The sequence below is a fragment of the Desmodus rotundus genome, chromosome 9 (genome assembly GCF_022682495.2).
Source record: "Desmodus rotundus isolate HL8 chromosome 9, HLdesRot8A.1, whole genome shotgun sequence".
NCBI lineage: Eukaryota > Metazoa > Chordata > Mammalia > Chiroptera > Phyllostomidae > Desmodus > Desmodus rotundus.
Window position 1 is genome coordinate 61,440,414 of NC_071395.1, and position 20,628 is coordinate 61,461,041.

Consider the following 20,628-nt stretch of genomic DNA (forward strand, 5'->3'; position numbering starts at 1 on the left):
ACGAACCTGTGGGTTAACTTCCGGGATAAAGACAAGACACCCAGAGTTGTTGGTCTTGAAAGAGAAGAAAACAGAATGTTCCTAATTCTGAGAGACAGGGAGAGGGAAGCTTGTTGCTTGGGAGGTATCTCACCAAGCATTCGGCTGGCTTCCCATTTTACTAGTTACCCCATGAGGTGCCTATATCAGCAACCCCAGTGTGTAGATGCAGAGAGGGGCTCAGAACCAGGGTGGCTCTTCATCAGAACAGCCCGGAGCAGTGGCACTGGGACATATTTCCGGCTGGACCCTTAACTGGAAAGGCCTTGCTTCCGTGACATGACTCAGACTAGGCCAAGGCTGTCCTTTAAGGGATTAAAGAAATGTGTAAGAAAAGGAACTTGCCAGAGATTTAGGAGGCCAGCAACCAGGGTTGGAGAGGCTTTGCGCTGGCCTGTGGGCAGGCCGTGTGTTGGAAGGCCCCTGTGTGAAAGGCAGCCGTGCCCTGGTTTAGTGGCAGACCAGAGAATTAACATTCAGCACGCCTGCTTGGCTTTGTACGCATTCTCGTCTAGTGGGCTGGGGTTGACAGCATCTCTGGGGCTTTGCTTTTTGCATGTTCTTTGCCACCATGGGTTTTTATGTGGTGTTGGTGCCCTTGGGCCCCACTGGCTCTGCTTCCTAACACTGTAACGTCACTTTCTTACTGATCCTTATGACATCTGGCCAGCTGCTGTCACTTCCTGAGGTCTGCCCTCTGGTCCCGAGTAGCTGACCTGTGCTTGATTAGATTCCTGTCTCCTGGTTGAGTAGAGCAGAACCCCACAGTAGAAGGTTGTTGTTTGGCCACAGCTACCCACAGCAGGTGAGCCAAGCTAGCCTGCCCGGCAGCCAGGCTGGAAGGTTTCCCAAAAAGCCATTACCCTGAGTGCTCCTGTATGGGCTGGTCAGCTCTGCTCTTCAGACTTGCTCCAGAGCCTTTAACATATTTCTTGGTTGGTGAGTTTTTGCTGAGTGAGCATGGGGAGGCCATGGCCCTTGTTGACTAATACCAGGACCAGCTCCCATGGGGTCCTAACCCACCTCTGGACTGGGCACCTGGAGGGATTGGTGAGCAGAGGTGTGGTGCCTCCTTTCTGTACTGTCAGCTGGCTTGGGAAGGTGTGTGTGGTCACACGTGCAGTCCTTCAAGGAAATCGAGCTAAAATTTCCGATCGTGCAAAGGAAACACGACTGACTTCCCCAGAGCCCACCCACGCGGAGAGGCTGCAGCAAGTGCCACTTTCCTGTGCTCTCCTCTGACTCTTCTCTTTGCAGCCCTGGCAGTTTTGCAGCATGCCGTTCGCCTGTGACTTGGCCAGTTGCTGTTCCTCACGGCCTTCCTGGGGGTCTCTAGGCCTGGGCCTCAACCCTGAGGCCTGGGAGTGGGCCTGAAATCTTTTCTAAACATCACTGGGAGGGTTGGGCATCTGAGGTGCATCACCCACCTGACCAGGCTGAGCACTTGCAAGAGCTTCCTGTAGCCCAGGAACTCCTGCCTCTGCCTTAGCTTCCTAAGCTCAGACGCATGCTTTCTCCTGCTGCCCTCCCTCAGCCACCCTGCGCTGCTGGCTCTGGCAGGCTGGCTTGGGAGCAGATGTTTTTCCTGGAGAAGACTCCGCAGAAGTCTAGTGTGCTGGCTCCCACTCTTATTGTGGAAGCACAGGGAGGAGGAGATTGTGCAGGTGCCCCAGAGTTCTGGCCTTGGTATTAAGCCTTCCCTGATAAAGAAACACTAAGATCCATTTTTAATGGCAGCCCTCCCTGAGAAAAAGCTGGCCTGGGGTTGCATAGGGGGAGGGGGTACCTCAGGTTTTGAGGCCGCTTCTTTCATAGATTTTAGTCTTCTGGGCTCAGACCTTCACTCTCTTCCCCTTGACTCTCTACCACTTGTCCAGAATGCAAAACCTTCCCCAAGAGGCACCTTCAGGGCACTTGGCTGGGTGTCCCTGTGGGAGAACAGGCCTCTGGTCCTGTGACCTATTGATGGTCAAGATCCAGGCCCCCAGTGTGCCCACCTGGCCTCCCTGCCCACACCCACCGTGAGGACTCCTCATGACTCAGGGATAAGGATGGTCCCCCTCCACGGTGATCACCTCGGGTTTTATTTCTTTAATTCTTTGGATAATTTTGATTTATCATTATTTGACTTTTAAAAGCGGTCCTTTCCTGTTTATTTATTTTCCAGCCTTATTTTCTTTCAGGTCTTGCCCCTCTCCACCTTCTCCTGCTGTGTCGCTGTGTGACGTTACTCGCCCTTCCTCCGCCTGCTTCGCTCCCATCTCAGCTCCGTCTCCAGCCATAGATGGCGTGATGATGCCGCCGGCCCTTTCACATGAAATCAACTTGCTTTGTTTTGTTTTAATTTGGTTTTTGGTTCTTTTTACTGTTGGCAGAAACGATGTTAATTCATGGGCCTTTTTCTTGCTAAATTTTGGACGCCCTGGGGTGGGGACTGCATCATGATCTGCTAGGAATTTGATGAGGATGGGGCTGTCCCCTCCAAGGTGGTGGTTGCCTTCTTATCATATCTGTGGCTCAGGAGAGGATGCCTGCTGATAAGCTATGTGATTGCCGAGTGTCTACCCATCAGACCATGCAGAGACCTCCGGTGTTGAGGTGGGGACGCAGAGGGCAAGGGAAGGCCCTTGCCCATGAGCTGCTGCCCTCTCCTGCACAGCTCCACCCTTTGTAGTAGGGGAGGGAGCTCAGGGAGAGATGTCCATGGTGAACTGGCCTAGTGTGCTGTGTGCACAGCCAATACACCCTGCAGAAGTAGAGGTCCAGGCAAGGTTGGGATGGGCCAGCCGTGGGGGTGCTGACTGAAGGAACCCCTCTGCAGCTTGAGACCAAGCCCCCCTTGGGGTGTGGGGTGACCCTGTCTCCCCCCAGCAGCCTCTTGTCCTCTCTTGCAGGAGGTCCCAGGTAATTGAGAAATTTGAGGCCTTGGACATTGAGAAGGCAGAGCACATGGAAACCAACTTATTAGCTGGACCCTCGCCATCAAGCGACACTCGCCAGGGCCGTAGTGAGAGGAGGGCATTCCCTAGGAAGCGGGTGAGCACTGAGGCCTGGGCAGTACTGGGGGTGCTGGGTGGAGCCCATCAGCACATGGCCCCCAGCACACACCTGGACACACTACTGCTGGGCTTCCCACCGTCCTTTCATAGTTGTTTGCCTGGGTCTCTCATCTCCTCCAACTTGTGAACTTCTTAAAGAAAAGTCTGTCTTACGCATCTTCCTGTCAGAATTTTATTCATCTCTGCCAAAGGCTGTTCTGAGGGTCTTTAGATCCTGGGTGGTACTAGAGCCCCTCTCTTCCTCTCTGAGGCAGCCCAGCCTCAGGGCTGCACAACTTTCTTCCTCTTCCTCTCAAGAGGCAACTGTAGCCCTTGTTTCTCTCCTCCACAAGGTGGGCTCCTCATCCAGTCCTCCACCCACTTCTTGGGGCCTTGCTGGGTCTCATCTTCATCTTCCTCCTTAGATTCTCTCTGGGCTCCTGAGGTGCCCTGCTCTTCTGTGTGCAGCCACATAACTCAGAGATCTTCCTTCTGTAACCCCAAGAAGTAAGGGGGTGGGGTGGGACCCAGAGCGTGATGGTGACAAGGCTGCTCCAACAGTGAGGGCAGCGCAGAACTCGTGCCCAAAGCAAAACAGCGGTGCTAGGTGGGAAGTCCGGATGCCAGCCCCTGCCCTCTGCTCCAGCAAAAGTAGCAAGCACTTGGGAACAGGGTCCCTGCGGTCTAACTCTCCCACAGCTCTGGCTGCCGGACTCCTTGGTCCCTGCCCAGGTTGACACTTGATACTGACTGGCGGCTACTCTCTGCCACAGGACCTCCCCAGTGACGCCCCCACAGCTCCTCTCCCGGACACCTCGGCCTCCCCCCTGTCTCCACACCGAAGAGCCAAGTCACTGGACAGGAGGTCCATGGAGTCCTCCCTGACGGTGAGCCCAGGCGCCCAAGCACCAAGGCCTGGCGATGCTGCTGCTGCTGCTGCTGCTTCTGTCACCTGAGGTCGCTGTCTGCTTCTGTCCATACATCTGGGCTGGCTGTCCTCTCTGCACAGGCCCCCATGTCTGTGTGTGGGAAGCAGCTGCTCTGTTTCTTTCCCTTTCCTGGGCTTTGTGGGCCTCCTAAGCTCCAAGGTCCCAGTGGAGGCCATCTGACCAAGGCAACAGTCCCCTGACTCCAGGGGTCAGGGCCAAAGCACAGAACCCCTTCTTTTGTGGGGTGTTTATTTCCATGACAGTTTGGCAACAGGAGTCCCCTCTTGCTGGGTACACTGGTCCTGTTCATGGGGTTTCACCGTAAAAGGAGAAGAGGCCCTTGCTCCAGGCCACCTGAGCTACCGCAGTCGGACAGAGTCTAGGCAGCACCATCACTCCCACCAGCAGCGACAGGCCAGAGGCCCAGAGGATAAAAGATAGCTGCTCCTTGCCTGGTGACCTGGGGCTCCTCTCTGCATTTGTACTTAGCCTCCTGAGGAGCCATGGGCTGGTGCTCCCTTTCCCCCACTGAGGTGTGGAGCCACCACCAAGACTGATATGAAACTGTGGAGCAAGGACAGGAGGTGTCTTAACTGGAGGATTTTTCCTTGAGTTCTGACTTTGGCTCAAGGGTTTGGGGCAGAGGCTCCGAGAACAGGTATTGCTTGCCATTGGCCTGTCACTACACATCTGTTCTCCCTTAATGCCCTTCCAGTCCTTGCACTGCAGGCAGGTGTCACAGCCTATTTCTGGTCAAGATGGCTGTGGACAAGTGGAGAGCATGTCCAGTGACGTGAAGGATAGTCCATGTCTCTTTGAGGCACCAGCATTACAGATACCCAGACGTAAAACCTAAGCAGGGTCCAGGTGGGCTGCAGGTGATCCTCGTGGGCATGTGAACAGCACAGGTTTTAGGATGGATCAGCAGGGATGGCACCACATTCAGGCCCTACCAGTGGGCCTGCACCCTCTGCTTTCTTGTTTGTTGTCCTGGTTTTGCTCCTTGTAGGGAACTGGAGACTGAAAGTCATCCTGGTACAGATAAGTGGCCCGAAGGTCTTCATAGAGTTGCCGCTGCATCTCACTGAGGACCAGACATGGTGTCTGCTCCTTGGTCTTCTCCTCTTTTCTCTCTCAGTCTTCTGTGGCTTCTGCAAGAACTTCTGAATTCTCTTTTTATCTGTCACAGCAGACCTTCCCCTTCATATACCACACTCAGTGGCTCTCCATCTGAGCCATTCTTCTCTGCCTCCCAGGCAAATGGAGTAAGGCCTGTCTGAGAGCACCAGGCGGCCCAGCTGCTCACAGGGCGATGAGGCTGAGCTCTCTCCTTTGCAGTAGGCTGCCCGTCACGGCATCTGCTTCCTCCCAGATGTGTGTGCCTGCAGGTCAGGCAGCAGGCAGCACAACCTGGGGCCAGGGGCCTGTGCAGGTTGGTCTGGTAGGTGAAGAAACCCCTTTTCCTGGTGCCCACCTCACCTGGACAGAATGTCTGCTGTGTCAGTCACCCTTTGCCCAGGACTGGGATATCAGTGTTTCCCTCTGAACTGTTCTTTTTTTCTTTTCTCAGCCTGACCTGCTGAATTTCAAGAAAGGCTGGCTGACCAAGCAGTACGAGGATGGCCAGGTTAGTGTGCAGAGATCTGTGGTTTCTGAAGGGCTGGGGAGCAGCTACGAGGCTGAGCCGGCCTTATCCCTGGCTAGTCTGTGAGCACTAGCTCTGTCCCCCCACCTCTGGCACACCCCCTGGTGTCATAGACAAGGACTGTGGCCAGGACCCCCATCTCCTCAGAAAAGTGGAGGTTCACAGCCCCCATTTCTGCAGCAGGGGTGGAGATTTTGGAGATGTACCACCAGGCCTGCCTGCTGCCAATTGTGATGGATTGCTCTCCTGTACCCAGCAGTGACCTTGGCCTCAAGCCACGGAGACATCCTCAACACTAGTTCCCTACCTGCTGATCTTTCCCAGGGACAGAGAAAGCCTCTGGTTGTAGGGTTGGCTTGTGCTTGCAAACAAGGCAGCCAAGGAAACAGCAGCTGAGGAGGCAAGACTCTGTCAGAGACACCAGCTCACCCCCAGTCCTGAGAGAGCCATTATGGTACATTCTCACCATCAGACTCAAGCAGGAAAACCCTTTACAGCTGGACCTGCCTGCCCCACCTTGACCCTGGATGGGGCTAGAATGCCAGACCTCCCAGGAGGCATGAGGAGAAACCTGCTAAGTCATACTGAGAGGCCTCTAAACCCTGCCTGCCCATTCTCCCACACCTGCTTTCTGAGCAGCTCTGCCGAAACATCCTCTTTTCTTCTCTCCTCCATGTTAACCCTCTTGGCCTTGCCCGAAGACTCCAGTCTCCCTCCTTGCTACTCACAGTGAAGACTTGGGAATCTGGCTGGTTGGTCTGCACGTGCTAGCTGCAGGTGGCCGCACCCTTCCGTTTAGACAGCCAGTGCCTATAGCTCACAAAGTGGCCTCCGTAAGATGAAGATTCTGTTTTCACAGACACCTTTCAGCCCAACTCCCTGTCTGCAGACTCTGGAGTTGAAATCGAGGACTGCAAACCACTGTTCACCAGCTGCACCACTGGGTTACAGAGAGGCCATGGTCTGTGGCCCACCCCAGCTCTCCCACCTGCCTCGTCACTGGGGAGCCAAGGCTTAGCAAGTGCCCTGACAGCATGTGCTCATGGCTGCCTGCGGCCTAAACACTGAGTCTTCTGCCACTTGCAGGAGGAGCTGCCTGTCCTCTGCTTTCACATGCTCTGGGAGGTGCCCTAGGATTCAGTCATGGGTCGCCTTGGAGCAGTAAGTCTGCTGCATAGTAGTTCAGTCTGTCTTCTGACGGAAATTCTGAAATGGAATTTCTTTCCATTTCAGTGGAAGAAACACTGGTTTGTCCTTGCTGATCAAAGCCTGAGATACTATAGGGATTCGGTGGCCGAGGAGGTGAGTATCTTGGCTTTGCTCCCACTGGGGAGATAGCCGAAGGGGTTCAGGCAGCATCTGGGAGCCCAAGGCCCCCGAGCACGAGTGCTTCCCCGGGCTTCACCTCCTTTGTCTGTTGATGGACGTCCACGTCACCATCTTGAGTTCCCGAGTCCAGATCTGGTGGGAAGTCTGAGCGTAGTGCAACCTGCTTTCGATATTCTCATGATGGGTCCCTGCCTGGAACAATGGCATCTTCTGAGGCCCTGCATTAGGCACCTGGGTATAGTGTGTTTGAGTGATTTTTTCTCTGTTCTTTGAAAAACACTGAAAGATGTCTTACTCAAAAACTCAAGATGAGCTATTTTGTTTTTCCTACAAAGAGATTTTGTGGTGAATTGAGTCTTGAAGAACTGAACTATAATCTTGTTTATCCCTTGTCTTTTGGACAAAGCTGGAATGTGGCAGATGAAATCTGGTTGGCCCAGTTGACAGTCTTGATTCGGCAGATCAAGGACCAACCAGAAGGAGCTGTTTTTCCTCACCTACAAAAAAATCATTCTTTTGAACAATTCAGCAAGTGTGTTTCTAATCTTTCCCTTGTAGTTCACTCCAAGCATCCTTAAGATATATCTACAAATAGAAAAACATCTATGTCCAAGGTTAGATATCTTGTACCTTTGTAATAGCAGGAGATTAAAGAGAACCTAATACCTATCTTTGGGGAGTGGGGGCTATATATATTTACATACCCTGAACCTAAAAGAACTAAGTTTTTAATGGAGCCCAGTGGAAAGATATTAATGATACAAGGTAGATGTCGACTAGGGAGGGTGGCTAGCCTCTGGTGTGCCCAATAGCAGGGAATACAGAAACGTGGGAGTGTTTAACTGAACACTTGTGCGTGATTGCCACTTGTATAAACCAGCAGTTCCCATAGTGGACCCCTGTAGGCCACTGGAGACACCTTAGGAGGCCTATTGTTATAACAAGACTATTGTCATAACACTGAGATGCTGCTTTCTTTTTTCATCATACTCACATTTGCACTGACTGCACAAGCAGTGGTAGATGAGGCTGTTGATGCCTTCGCCCAGACACAGGCTGCAGCAGCGGTGGCCAGCGGTCCTGTGTTCTTCACCACCACACACTCAAACAATGTTAAGAAAGTTACTGATTTCATTAAGTCTCCGTCCTTGAAGACACATCTTTTTAATACTCTCGTGATTCAAAATCGGCAGTAAGCACGCGTCACTGTTGTTGCACACCAAGGATGACGGCTGTCTCATAGGGCACCCTGTGCCCTCTGTTGGTGCTGCCCGCTGGCCAGCAGCGTCTCCCTCTTTACTCGAAAGAACTAGTATACAAACTGCTCATTCAGTTTGGGTGGTTAGCAGACATCTTCTTTAGAATGAACCAAGGGACCCCATTCCTTTAAGGGAAACAACAGGCAGTATTTGTTGCCAGTGTTACGAGATGAACTTTCAAGCAAAAATTGAATCTTTGAAAAACTTGTATTCACCATCATGAACTTGACAGCTTTCCTTTACTTCAGTCTCTCCTGACCAAATAGGTGGTGATACTAACAAATGCAGTGTTTGATCTCATATAATGAGATGTGTCAACATTAGGAAGTGGATAACTCATTACTTTCCAAATGACCAATATATAATGTTATACAGTCGGTCACAGGTGAAGGATCCATTCAGAGGGCACAGTAATACCATGGATTTTAATGCGACTGAGTACAGAAAGTTTCTTGATGTGATTTCAGATTCTGCTTTGTAGTTAACCTTTAAGTCACAGGGGTGTCCAACATGTGGCTCAGGATGGGTATGAATGTGACCCAACACAAGCTCGTAAATTTACTTAAAATATTATGAGATTTTTTTTGTAATTATGTGTTGCAATATATTAATGTGTGGCCCAGAGACACCAAAGGATTGGACACTTCTGTGTGAGTTCAAGATAACTACCACATATCAAAAAATAACCACAATTACTTGAAGATTATTAAAATGTCTCCCTTTTTCAAGTCCATTTTTATGTAAGGACAGACTCTCTTCATATACTTCAGCCAAAACAATATATCCGTCAGAATGGATGCAGAAACAGATAAGAGAAGCCAGACATCAAAGAGATTTGTAAAAATTCAAAACAATATTGTTATCACTGATTTTTTAATAATATTTCTATTAAACAGTAAAATGGGCTTATTTGTATTCGTAAGTGAATAGATATGTTTAAATTTTTTTCAGTTCAATGTCTAACATAGTAAATGTCAGTAGATAAAGCTCACATAAAAACTCTTTGGGGTCCTCAGTTTTTAAGAGTGTAAAGAAGTTCTGATGTGAGTATGTTGGAGAACCATCAGCATGGAATTTCGTTGGCAGGATGCCCATGGAGAGTGGTGGCATTCGGTGTGTCCAGGCTGTGAAGGCCAGGTGTGTCCTCACTTCTTGTGAGGGTATATGCTCACTGAGAAAAACGCCAGTCCTCAGAGTCACTCGTGAAAGCATGTTTGTTTAGTATTGACTTTCATTTCTAAATCTCTTAAGGTCTTCTCATTTCTCTCTGCAGGCGGCTGACTTGGATGGGGAAATTGACTTGTCTACATGTTTTGATGTCACGGAGTATCCCGTCCAGAGAAATTATGGCTTTCAGATACATGTGAGCCCAAGGGTGGAATTTGGAGACAGGTTGGGTGCAGAGGTGGGGGACACAGGCTTATGTGTCTTTGAGCACCTGATATCCTGGTCTGGCCGCCGGTGGGCAGGACTGACCTCATGTGCGTGGTCAAGAGGCACTCTTTTTCCCATCAGTGTCAGCATCTTGTCCAGGTCTGTCCTTGGTCTTGGCCTATGGCATCTGGTCCCCACCCCCAGTTTGTGATCTGAGCAAAAATTGGACATTAGCATCTTTCAAGATTGCATAGAAGCTTTTTGTTACTGAAGATTCTTTTTCTTTCTTCTAATCCTGGAGTTTGGGACAGTTGGAAGCATATGTGAGGTATGGGAAATAAGAATGAAAGTGTTAATTATGTAAATCTCAGAGCAGTAGGTTTTTATTCACTTACTCTTTAGTTTATTCTTCTATTCATGAGTTTGAAAATTCATGAAATCTTTTTTTCCCCCACAACCTTGTGAGGGACTCAGAGAAGCAAGTCATTGCCCTTGCCATCAAAAGAGTAACCTGGTTTGATAAATACGACAGTTCTCATTGGCCATTTCATTAAAGTCGATGACTCAGGGGTTGCCCGGAGTTAGCCAGGCTCAAGGTTAGGACACAGTCACCTGATTACAATGTCTGTTCTCACTCTAACACCAACTGCAACTTTGGGGGTGCCCCAAACCATCCTCAGATTCAAGAAAGAGCCAGGACGACTCAAAGAGCACAGCTGTGGTTTCATTTTAGAGAAGGACACCAGTTGGAGCACCAAAGGAAGAGAGGCTTGCAGAGTCTCCTGGGCTCCTGTGTCCTGGGGGGACATGTTGCTCTCCTGGTGTTGCTATGCAGTGACACACAGAGCTTCCCACCCAGGAATCTCACCCAAGCCCAGTGTCCTGAGATTTTATTGAGGTTTCACAACTGTCATGATTGACAGTCGTGTCCATGGGATCGAACGCAACCTCTAACCCTGTCCTCAGAGGTCAGCTCATTTTCGTGGGACTGAAGCCCCAGCCCTTTCACTTTATGGCTGGTCTTTATAGTGTAGCCATCCCTGACCCTAAGTAACGAGGGTTCAGGGGTTGCTGCTCAGGAGCCGGGGCAAAGACCAGTCCTCTCCTTGTGCAAAGCTAGTTCTTTCCTCACAAGAGCCTTGTGAGTATGTGGTGGGTAGAGAACAGCCTGGCAGGGCTGCCACTGCAGGGGCTGGCCCCTGGGACTTTGTCTCTCACAGGAGGCTGTAATTCCAGTGAGGTCACCTTTAATAGGGTCTTACCTTCAGATCTTGGGGTGCAAAAACTCAGTTGTATCATTGGACTCAGTAGATCAGGCACACTGAGACTGACTCATATTAACCAAACTTCAAGGAGACTGAGATTCACACCGAACACCGTTGTGTTCATTGCAAAGAGAGGTCTAGCCACCAACCCACCAGGCTGCTGGCCATGGCATGTCCTCCCTGTGGGGTGCCAAGTCATAGTTGAAGATTGCACAGATGGCCTGGCATGAGATCCAGGGCATGAGTTGGTGAATCTTAGGGTCTTAGCAACCCTCCCACTCCCCACCCCCTGCTATGATGCTTCCCTGCTCCTGGTCCCTGCAGGAGGAACATACCTGCTCAGTGAGCTAGTCCTGAGCCTCCTGGTATACCCCATACTGCATCCCCCTCCCTCACCCTAATCTCCCCATGTCAAAAGGCAGGCTTCTCTAGGCAGGGCATCCTGAGGTAAGAGGTGGCATCTTAAGTCAGCAAGTGAGTACTGAGTAGTAACTTAATTATTCTAGGGTCTGAACCATGCAGTTTACTCTCAACCATCAGTCTGACCCTTTTCACTTTCCCCTGGGGTGGGAGCTTATCCCAAGTTCTGACACTTTTCCATGAGCTGCATGGACTGAGGGACCTAGGTCCATATGGATTGCTCTCAGCATGAAAGGGTGGGTCCTGGAGGGGTCTTGGCCTGGGTCACTAGGGAGCTTTGAGTTCTTGAGAGACAAGGATGGAGGAATGAATGTGCAATGTCCCTAACCTGGGCACCCAACCTAATGGCACCTACAAAGGAGCTGAGTGCAGAAGCTAGGCAGGAGTGGCTCCATGGGAGCTCTGAGTCCTGAGTCGAAAGTCAGTCTTGTCCTGAGATTGTGGAATACGTTGGAATGTGCTGGAAGACACAAGGTAGTTGTGCATTAGTAAGACATCCAACAGGACATGCAGGCAGTTAAAGGAGGTGAAGAGAGGCCGGAGGCCAGGCAGGCACAGTGGTGGTGGGCAGAAAAGGAAGGGATGGCTGAGGGGCACTGCAGAGGAAACACATGTGGGCCTTGGCTTTGGCCAGATGAGGGAGGAGGAAGGGCTGAGGTCCTGTGTGCCAGCACGTGGCAAAAGGTAGAGAGCGCCCTGGCTGGTGTGGCTCAGTGGATTGAGCAGCGCCCTGTGAACCAAAGGGTCATTAGTTTGATTCCCAGTCAGGGCACATGCCTGGGTTGCGGGCCAGGCCCCCAGTAGGGGGTGCATGAGAGGTAACCACACACAGATGTTTCTCTCCCTCTTTCTCCCTCCCTTCCCCTCTGTCTAAAAATAAATAAATAAAATCTTTAAAAAAGAGAGAGAGAGTACACTTAAAAATAAAAAAGGTGTAGAGCCTCTGGAGTTCTGACTGCGATGGGCTTTCTACAAACATTAGACAGGCAGCCACAGTGTGGGCCTACCGTTGGAAAGGAACCTGCTGGAAGTGAGAGATGAGGCCATGAGGGAGAATGTGGTGATTGCTGAGATTAGACCATAGGAACGCCCACCTCTGGGAGTGAGAGAAGGGAGAAGACCCCCACGGCGAGTGTGAGCAGGTCTCGGGGACACAGGGAGGGCCAAGGCATAAGGGGCCAGTGTTTCAGAGAGCTCGGAAGCCGTGCCCCCACTCTAGGAGTACAGCAAGGGAAAACCCAAGGTGAGGTGAGTCATGGGCTGTGCTGGGGGGCCTGAAGTGGAGGATGAGGTGAAGTCCAAGTTGTGCTTTCAGTACTCCAGGCCCACACGTGGTTTCCTGTGCTTTGCTCCCCTGCCATGTCTGTACCTAACCCAAAACCATCTTGGTAATTTCATCTTCCCATCAGCTGATTGGCTAACATGTTTCTGAGCAGCCTAAAGAACAGGACTGACACCCTCATTCTGGGAGACAAGAGCCTGTAGGTGCAGAAGCAGGGAAGTGGACTCCATGCAGACCACCCACTATGTTTCCTGTCTCTCCTCTTCTCAGGGGCACCTTGCCATGCCCCCCGGGAGACTTGAGGACTGCGCCCCCGGAGGGCACTCTTCTCACCCTCACAGGCCATGCTGCCTCCTCTCTGCTGCTGCATCTGGCCTTCCCCCCCGCCCAATCTGTGCACTCCCCTTTGCTGTAAATGTGTTCCTCTGTCTCAACTGATGTCCCACCAGCTCATCCAAGTCAGGGGGCCTAGGGGCTGTCCTAGAGGTGCCCCTTTCCCTCTTCTCCATCACCCATCCCTGCCACCACCTTAATTCTGACTTCCTAGACAACTGCCCTAACCGTCCAACAGGCCTCCCTGCCTCTTCCCAGCCTGAAGACACAGCTTCCACCACACCCCAGCCTGCCTGGCCTCTCCCTGATCTCCCTGTGCACCCAGTGAGCATGGCTGCAGGGCACTGGGGCAGGCTCTTCCTGCTTCCTCTGCCTGGGACATGTACCTCTCTCCTACCCATCCGCCACCCCTCCTCACCACACAAGGCCCAGCTCAGCCCCACGGTGCTTGGCTCCCACTTGCTCCCCACATGCTCACACTCTTCTTCCCACTAGTCTGTGAGTTTCTTAAAGGACAGGGTGAGTTGCCTCAGTGCCTGGACATTGTAGGTACTCAGTACATGCCTGCTGAATTGCCGGAGAGGGAGATACCTGAGTTAGCCTTGACAGCGAAAGCAGATTAGCGTCCGCAGCTTTGCTCTTTCCTTTGCTCTCCAGGTCCTAAGCAGAGTATATACATGGTGCTCCTAAGATGGCCACCTGGCCACAGTCCTCCCTGCAGGAGAGGGGTGGAAAGATTGACAATGGTCAGTGATAATCCCTTGTCTCTTGTGTAGACAAAGGAGGGCGAATTCACCCTCTCTGCCATGACATCTGGGATCCGGCGGAATTGGATCCAGACCATCATGAAGCACGTCCATCCGACCTCTGCCCCGGATGTGACAAGGTAAAGTTCGAGGGAACCACCTTCCCCAGGGGCCTCTGCCTCACTCTTGTATATGAACAGCTGCTGCTTCTGGGACCTGAGCTCTCAGCCTGGCCCAGCACGGCCTTCTTCCTTCCCTCCTTGGTCCTGCCACTGGCTGCCTCCACTCATTCTCTTTTTGGTTTCCTGGTTCTTTGTGTAAGGTTGCCTTTTCCTTGTCTGAGCCTGGTTGGTGGAGCTACACAAGTATCACTTGGGCCACCATCAGAACTGACCTTAGGGGATAGGCCCCTCTGGTGTGGGTGTGGGCACTGGACTTCGCTGGAAGCTGCACCTGTAGGCCACGATAGCATTTCTTTTTCTTGGGTTTTTTTTTGTTTTTTTTTTTTCACCTCACTCCTACATCTGTGGGATTTTTGTGCAATCAAGAAAAATTCTCTGAAACTCTCAGTGGCAGAGCCTAAGTTGGACAACTGTCTCCCCCACCCCCCATAACACACTTTGGTTCATACATCTCGTGATTCACTGTGTGCCTTCCTCCTCCAACTCTGAAGGTTAGAAACCGACTGGGTTTCATTTTAAAAGAATGAAGATATGGTTCCAGTGTGGGGGGCTGGCTCTGTGATTCCCAGAACGCTGCTGCGCACACATCAAGGCATCAGAGCCTTCACCAGTTCTGAGAACTCTCATTGACACTTTGTAGGCATATAGTTTGAATGACTCCTCAAGTGTATTTCTTGCATTGAAAGTCACACGCCGGGTGACCCCGGTGCCTGCCATGTGCCCTCTGGTGGCCTGGGGCAGTTGTGACTGTCCTAAATCTTTTTGAAGCCCTTGCCTCTTCTTAGTGACACAGTACCTCTTCGAACAAGAAGAAAGGGAAGGAACCCAAAATGATAATAATTTCATTCTTTTCCGTGTTTGTTCATGTTGTTTGTTCATTATTTAATGAACAGAATAGTTGGTTGTTCCTGAGTTGGTAAGACCAGGAGGTGGTGACCAGGACCCACTCTGTGGTATCCAGTCGAGGAAGCACATCCTGTGTGCAGGAGCAAGGGGTAGCCCCATCCTCATGGGGCTGCATCCGCTGGCAGCCCAGCCGCTGCCCCTCATCTCTCTCCCGTTCAGGAGCAGAGGCTGGAGCCTCACAAGCCCAACGTTCTTTCTGAGCCCTGAAGGACACCCACACAGCCAAGCAAGACAGGCAGCTCAGGCTGCTCTACCCAGGCTGCTGTGTGGGCTCTGGGAGGCAAGGCGGACACACAAGAGCCAGGTGGCCTCGGGTCAGGGCCTCTTCTAGCCTGTGGCAGTCACCTGCCGCCCTGTCCTAGCCATGCCTGGCTATGTGCATCAGATTGAGGATCTGTCTGAGGGCTGTCAGCTTTGGGATGTCTCAGGGTAGGCATGTGGCTTTGGCCTCAGAATGGGTGCAAAGGACACACTTTTGTGCACACATGGCTTACAAGTGGCATCTCCCAGGCTGGCATGTGTGTCTCCCTTCCGCACTTGGGTATCAGCTCTATGCGGGGACTGAGTCCACAGCAGCCAGGACTGTTGTTTCAGTGGGAGGCTTGATGTGACAACTGTCTTTCTCACTGGGATTTACTCCACAGTTAATGGAGTAATTTGTTTCTCCAGTTTGTTTCAGCCTTTGTGCTTATTTGATGTGGACTTTTATAGTTTGAGGGAAATAAACTTGTTTTGTTTTTTTTAGTGCTACAAGGCTACGTCCCAAGAACAATTAGAAACAGATACAAACACCACAGGTGCCAGGTGAATCCAGGCACTGTAGGCCCCCTGTGTCTGCTGGGGAGTTGTAGGGGCTTCCTGTCTGGGGGTGCAGGGGGCCCCAGGCGGGCCTTCCTCTGTTGGAGAGACTGGTTCTGCAGCTTCCAGTTTTCCATGTTATCCCACTGCTGTAGCTCTCAGTTCAGAGCTATCAAAAGGTCTGTTCTGGAGAGTTTTTATTCAAATACGCATATGGCTGAAATTGAAAACACAGGTCCTACCACCCTGCAGCAGTTTATTTTTCACTAGGTAGCTGCTGGGACGGGCAGCCAAGCGGGTGGTGGCGACTATGTCCTCTTTTCTTTCCTTGGGTGACTTTTTCACTCGATCGTTTCTCTTTGGCCCCCATTTAAACACAGGTGCTCCCTGGAGTCCCACCTTCCCTTGCAACTCCCAGTGGCTCCTGATTCTGCATTTTGCCCCTGTCTACTGTTCAGGCTGCGGGTCTCTGGGATTAGTCCACAGAGCCTGGAGAACCCTGCCTCCAACCTCCATGACTGATGACTCCGCCCTACCCCTGCCCAGGTGGTTTCCTCTTCAGGAACCTTTGCTTTGGGGCAGATTGGGAAAAGGCATGGACTTTTCTGCTGGGCAGGTGGAAGTGCCCTCGAGGGTTCTGCTCTCCACATATTCAAGTGGGCCACTGCATGGGATGGGCTCCATGGTGCCATCTGGGTGATGTATCTGATTTGTTCACAGGTCATCTCAGGCCTGTCACTCTTACTCCTCTATCACAGCAGCCACCAGAGTGGTTTTCCTAAAACACTGACCTGACCGTGTTACTTGCCTACTTATTAAAAACTCTTGGTCCTTTCAAGGGACACGGCTGGTCTCATTCATTCTGTCACCACTGCCCAGTAAGTATGTGCATGCCACAGGGTCAACCTTCTTCATGAAGGGTTTGGACAGTGGCTGTCCCTTGTGTAGCCTGTCAGGGCTCTCGATTTTGGCTCTAAGCAGGGTAGGGGCCCCCTGTGCTTCATTGTCCCAGTGACAAGACTATTGTGACACTCCCCTACTGTGTCTCCTCAGCTAGAGGACCCTCATAATATTTTCCTGCTGGAAACCTCTAGGCTTTCTATGACTCTTTCTCTCCAGTCTCCACTCAAACTTAGTTTAGGTTCCCTCTGAGGAAATGATGACAGAGTGTCCTTTCTTGCCCTGCCCCAAGGGAGCTAGGTCCCTCTGCTGGGGTGAGCACCTGGAGTCATACCTGATAAGCTGTTTTCCCCCTGCCCCCAGCTCATTGCCAGAGGAGAAGAACCGGAATAGCTTCTCCTTTGAGACCTGCCTGAGGCCAAGTGAGAAGCAAGAGGTGGAGCCCAGAGAGCCAGACCCTGAGCAAAAAAGGAGCCGTGCTCGGGAGCGGAGACGTGAGGGGCGCTCTAAGACCTTTGATTGGGCTGAGTTCCGCCCCTTGCAGCAGGCCCTGGCTCAGGAGAGGGCCAGTGCCACAGTGCCCCCCGACACACTCCCTGAGGCAGAGCTGGGAGAGCTGGAGCGGGAACGTGCTCGGAGGCGGGAAGAACGCCGCAAGCGCTTCGGGATGCTTGACACTGTGGATGGGCCAGCCACTGACGATGCAGCCTTGCGGATGGAGGTTGATAGGAGCCCAGGGCTGCCTGTGCCCCCTGACCCCAAGACACAAAATGTCCATGTAGAGATTGAACAACGGTGGCATCAGGTGGAGACCACCCCTCTACGGGAAGAAAAGCAGGTGCCCATTGCCCCTCTGCACCTGTCCTCTGAGGACAGAAGTGACAGGCTCTCCAGTCATGAGCTGACCTCTCTGCTGGAAAAGGAGGTAATGACTAGAGGCAGCCATAAGTGGACAGGTGGGTGGGTTCCATATAGCAGCCTTTCCTGAGCAACCATGGTACCTGGTGGTGGCCTGAGTGGTTCAGCTGCATAACACTGAGGGAGACATGTTCCCTCCCCTCAGGGGCTGGCAGACCATTCAGGAATATAGACACATGGGCGGACAGGTTCTTAGAGTACAGTGTAATTGGTGACAGGTACAGGAAGTGCCAACGCATGCTGGGTGGCAGGGAGGGGGCACCAGACCTTTCCAGAAGGACAGAGTAGTTTGCCATGTGGCAAGGGCACTGCCATTAAGAGTCAGGGGTGGCCAGAAAAGAGGCTAGTAGGGTTGCAGAGCCCAGGTGGGGGCCTTGTATACTCAGGCTGAAGACGAATGTGAGCAGAGTTAGTTTTTGATCCTCACTAGGCAGCTCTGGGTCAAGCAGGCCAAAGGTGGAGCCAGAGAAGAGCCCCAGTGCTTTCTAGGCAGCCTGGTGACCTTCATTGAGACCTGGGAGGGTGCAGGGCAGGAAGCAGGTGGATTCTAGATATTCAAGATATAAAACAGAGGCCCTTGGTGGCTGAGCAGATGAAAGGTGCCCTGTAACTCACCTCAGTCAGCTGCACTGTGGAGGCCTTTTGTGGAGCAGGCCTCTCGGGGCATCTAGATGCAGAGATGAGCAGCCAGCCCCTGCATTTGAAGCATAATATGTTCCTTCATGAAAACATATGCAGGAACCAAATCTGGGGAACTTCAGTGAGTTTCTAAGTCTGAGCAAGGAGTTCCTGGCCAAGGGGGTACAAATGTGTTCTTTTACATAAGTAGCTAATTGAAGATTTGTCACTTTGGTCTGCCTTCACTTTTCTTCTTTTTCCTAGTTTATTAGATTTATGAGGCTGGCATCTATCACTAGCATGAACACTTTGATTTTATTTCCATTTTTTTTTCTTTTTATTTCCATTTTTTATGTTTGTAAATAAGATAATAAAGACAGTATGCAGTAAGTAAAAGTTCAAACTCACTCTGCTCAAAGCTGCAAAAATGGGCCTGCTGACCAGCAGACCACACACTGAACCGTACATTTATCTAAAGCAGCAATGTCTGAAAGTCAGTTCTCCGCACCTCTCACAGCACATCCTGGCAGCGCCTCCCTGTGCCCTGTCCTCCATCTCCCCACTTCCTGCAGCCTCCGGGGCAGGGCAGGGCAGGCACGCTGGCCCATGTGGTCCAGTAGGCACCTAGAGAATATTTGAGGAAGAGATGAATAGATGAATGACTGAATTTGAAACCATTGAACGCAAGAAGAGTGTGAAGTAGCTTCCTTACTTTCCACATCTTGTGGAATACTTCAGGAATCCTCTTTGCAGACTTTTATGTGGAATCCCTTGTATAAAAGTGGAATTGTTGTGGTGGGAGACAAGGCAGGGCCTGGAATGAGGCTTGCCTAGGGCAGCACTGGACTTTTTAACCATGCTGAGGATGCAGAAAGGACCCAGAGGCATGATCTTCCTTCTGGTACAGGCACAAAGGCTCAGTTTCTGGTGGGGTCTGAGTACTGGAACCTTAAGCAGGTGTGAAAATTTTGTGGGCCTTCCGTGTAACAGGTCTGCCATGTTATAGATGTATATATACTTACAGTGGGAGCCTTCTGTTCCAGATGCTGCACTTCAGGGCAGATTAGCTTATCCCTGACCTCTAGAAGGCCAGGGAGGATTCTGCTCAGTCCAGCTCATGCCAGAAATGCCACTCTGGGCCTGCACTGTACTGCTGCTTCTCTCTGTTGCTGTCATGGTGCTTAAAAATGCATGTCTTTCTGCCAACAGTTGGAGCAGAGCCAGAAGGAGGCCTCAGACCTTTTGGAGCAAAACCGGCTCCTACAGGATCAACTGAGAGTGGCTCTGGGCCGGGAGCAGAGTGCCCGGGAAGGCTATGTGCTGCAGGTAGGGCTGAGGGGCTGCCTCGGTGCTCGAGATGCACTCAGGGCCTCTGTGCAAAGGACTCCAGCAGGCTAAGAATGTGCAAAACCTGCCTGAGCAGGAGCCGCCTCTGCCAGGTGCCATCCTCTGGCTCCTCTGCCCCAGGACTGTGGCTCTCAGAGCCTGAAACTTCTATATCTAAGGGTTTTTCCTTTGTTTTTTAATAAAGTAATTTTGGTGTTTTTTTTTTCTTCTCAAAATAACCCAATATATATTTATTATGAATACCATACACTTGCAAGTCACTTCTAAGTTGTTTATTTTTTTAAAAAACAGTAATAGGCCTATTTTACAGATTGAAGAAATTGAGTAACAGCCAGCCAAGTGCCTCCTTATGACCAAGTTAGTGGCAGAGGTGGCAATGGGTCCTCCTTCCCTATCTGTGTCTATACCATACCTAACAGGTAGACCTGGGCTACTACCACTAGCTCAGTGGTCCCACTTCTTTCTACCTAGACTGAAGTTTCAAGGAGAAAATGTGGCCATTCAGCCCTGAGCCAGTCTAGAAGGGGAGATGAGGAGAGCCACAGCCTGGGTCCTAAGCTGAGGGCCCAGACCAAGTATCCACCACCAAAGATCTCTGTGCCCCTGTCCTGCTCAGCAAGCAGATTCACAGAGAGCACTGAGCACTGCTGGGGGATGTCTCCCCAGGCAGTAGGTCAGCTGGACAGGGTGGGCCGGTGTGGGCTGACTGTCCTACAGCATTCTAGGCCCTATTCTAGTTCTGGGGTACAAAGTAAAACACTCCTGCCCTGTGGAGTGACATGCTGGTGGGGAGAGACAACTGGGCGAAAGCAAAATGGGTTGATGGAACAGGGCTCTCTGCCAAAGCTGAGGACTCAGCTGTTAAGTCAGGGTTCTGGATTTAAGTGTAGGCTCTGCCACTGACCAGCACAAGCTGGTGTCCCCTCCCCCACAGCATTAGCTTCTCCTAGATTGTCTAGACTTAGACCTTGTCCTGATGGCCCTTCCAGCTCTCAGTGACTCCGAGTCTCTATGAATAGTTGCTATGTCAACATTTTCAGATCATCGTGCCTTGGCTGCCTCTGTCCAAGGCATCCTGGGTACCTCGTGAACCCCCTAGGCAGAGTGTGCCTTCTTGCCGCTATCCATGCCATTTTTGTTGCTTTCTGTTTCTTCCATTTCTTTTTCCCCCAACTTGGACTGTGGCCCTGGGCGCCTGTGTGCCCTGCACCCTCCTCCCCAGCCCTTTCTGCCATAGTCACTGCTGTGCCCAGTTCAGTTATTGCCATGCTCCAGGAGCTGGTGATGGTGGGCATCTTTC

General features: G+C 51.5%; 1 protein-coding gene across 9 annotated transcripts in view; it reads left to right on the plus strand.

Annotated features, from left to right (window-relative positions):
- MPRIP (myosin phosphatase Rho interacting protein) overlaps nucleotides 1-20,628 on the plus strand; it is a 160,420-nt gene that overhangs the window by 101,843 nt on the left and 37,949 nt on the right. For all 9 annotated transcript variants that reach the window (XM_053910499.1, XM_053910498.1, XM_053910497.1 and 6 more), the window contains 8 exons: nucleotides 2,934-3,075; nucleotides 3,851-3,964; nucleotides 5,577-5,633; nucleotides 6,885-6,953; nucleotides 9,513-9,602; nucleotides 13,690-13,799; nucleotides 16,809-17,370; nucleotides 19,191-19,307. In XM_053910499.1, coding sequence (XP_053766474.1) covers nucleotides 2,934-3,075; nucleotides 3,851-3,964; nucleotides 5,577-5,633; nucleotides 6,885-6,953; nucleotides 9,513-9,602; nucleotides 13,690-13,799; nucleotides 16,809-17,370; nucleotides 19,191-19,307 — 1,261 coding nt within the window. The remainder of the gene's footprint in view (nucleotides 1-2,933; nucleotides 3,076-3,850; nucleotides 3,965-5,576; nucleotides 5,634-6,884; nucleotides 6,954-9,512; nucleotides 9,603-13,689; nucleotides 13,800-16,808; nucleotides 17,371-19,190; nucleotides 19,308-20,628) is intronic.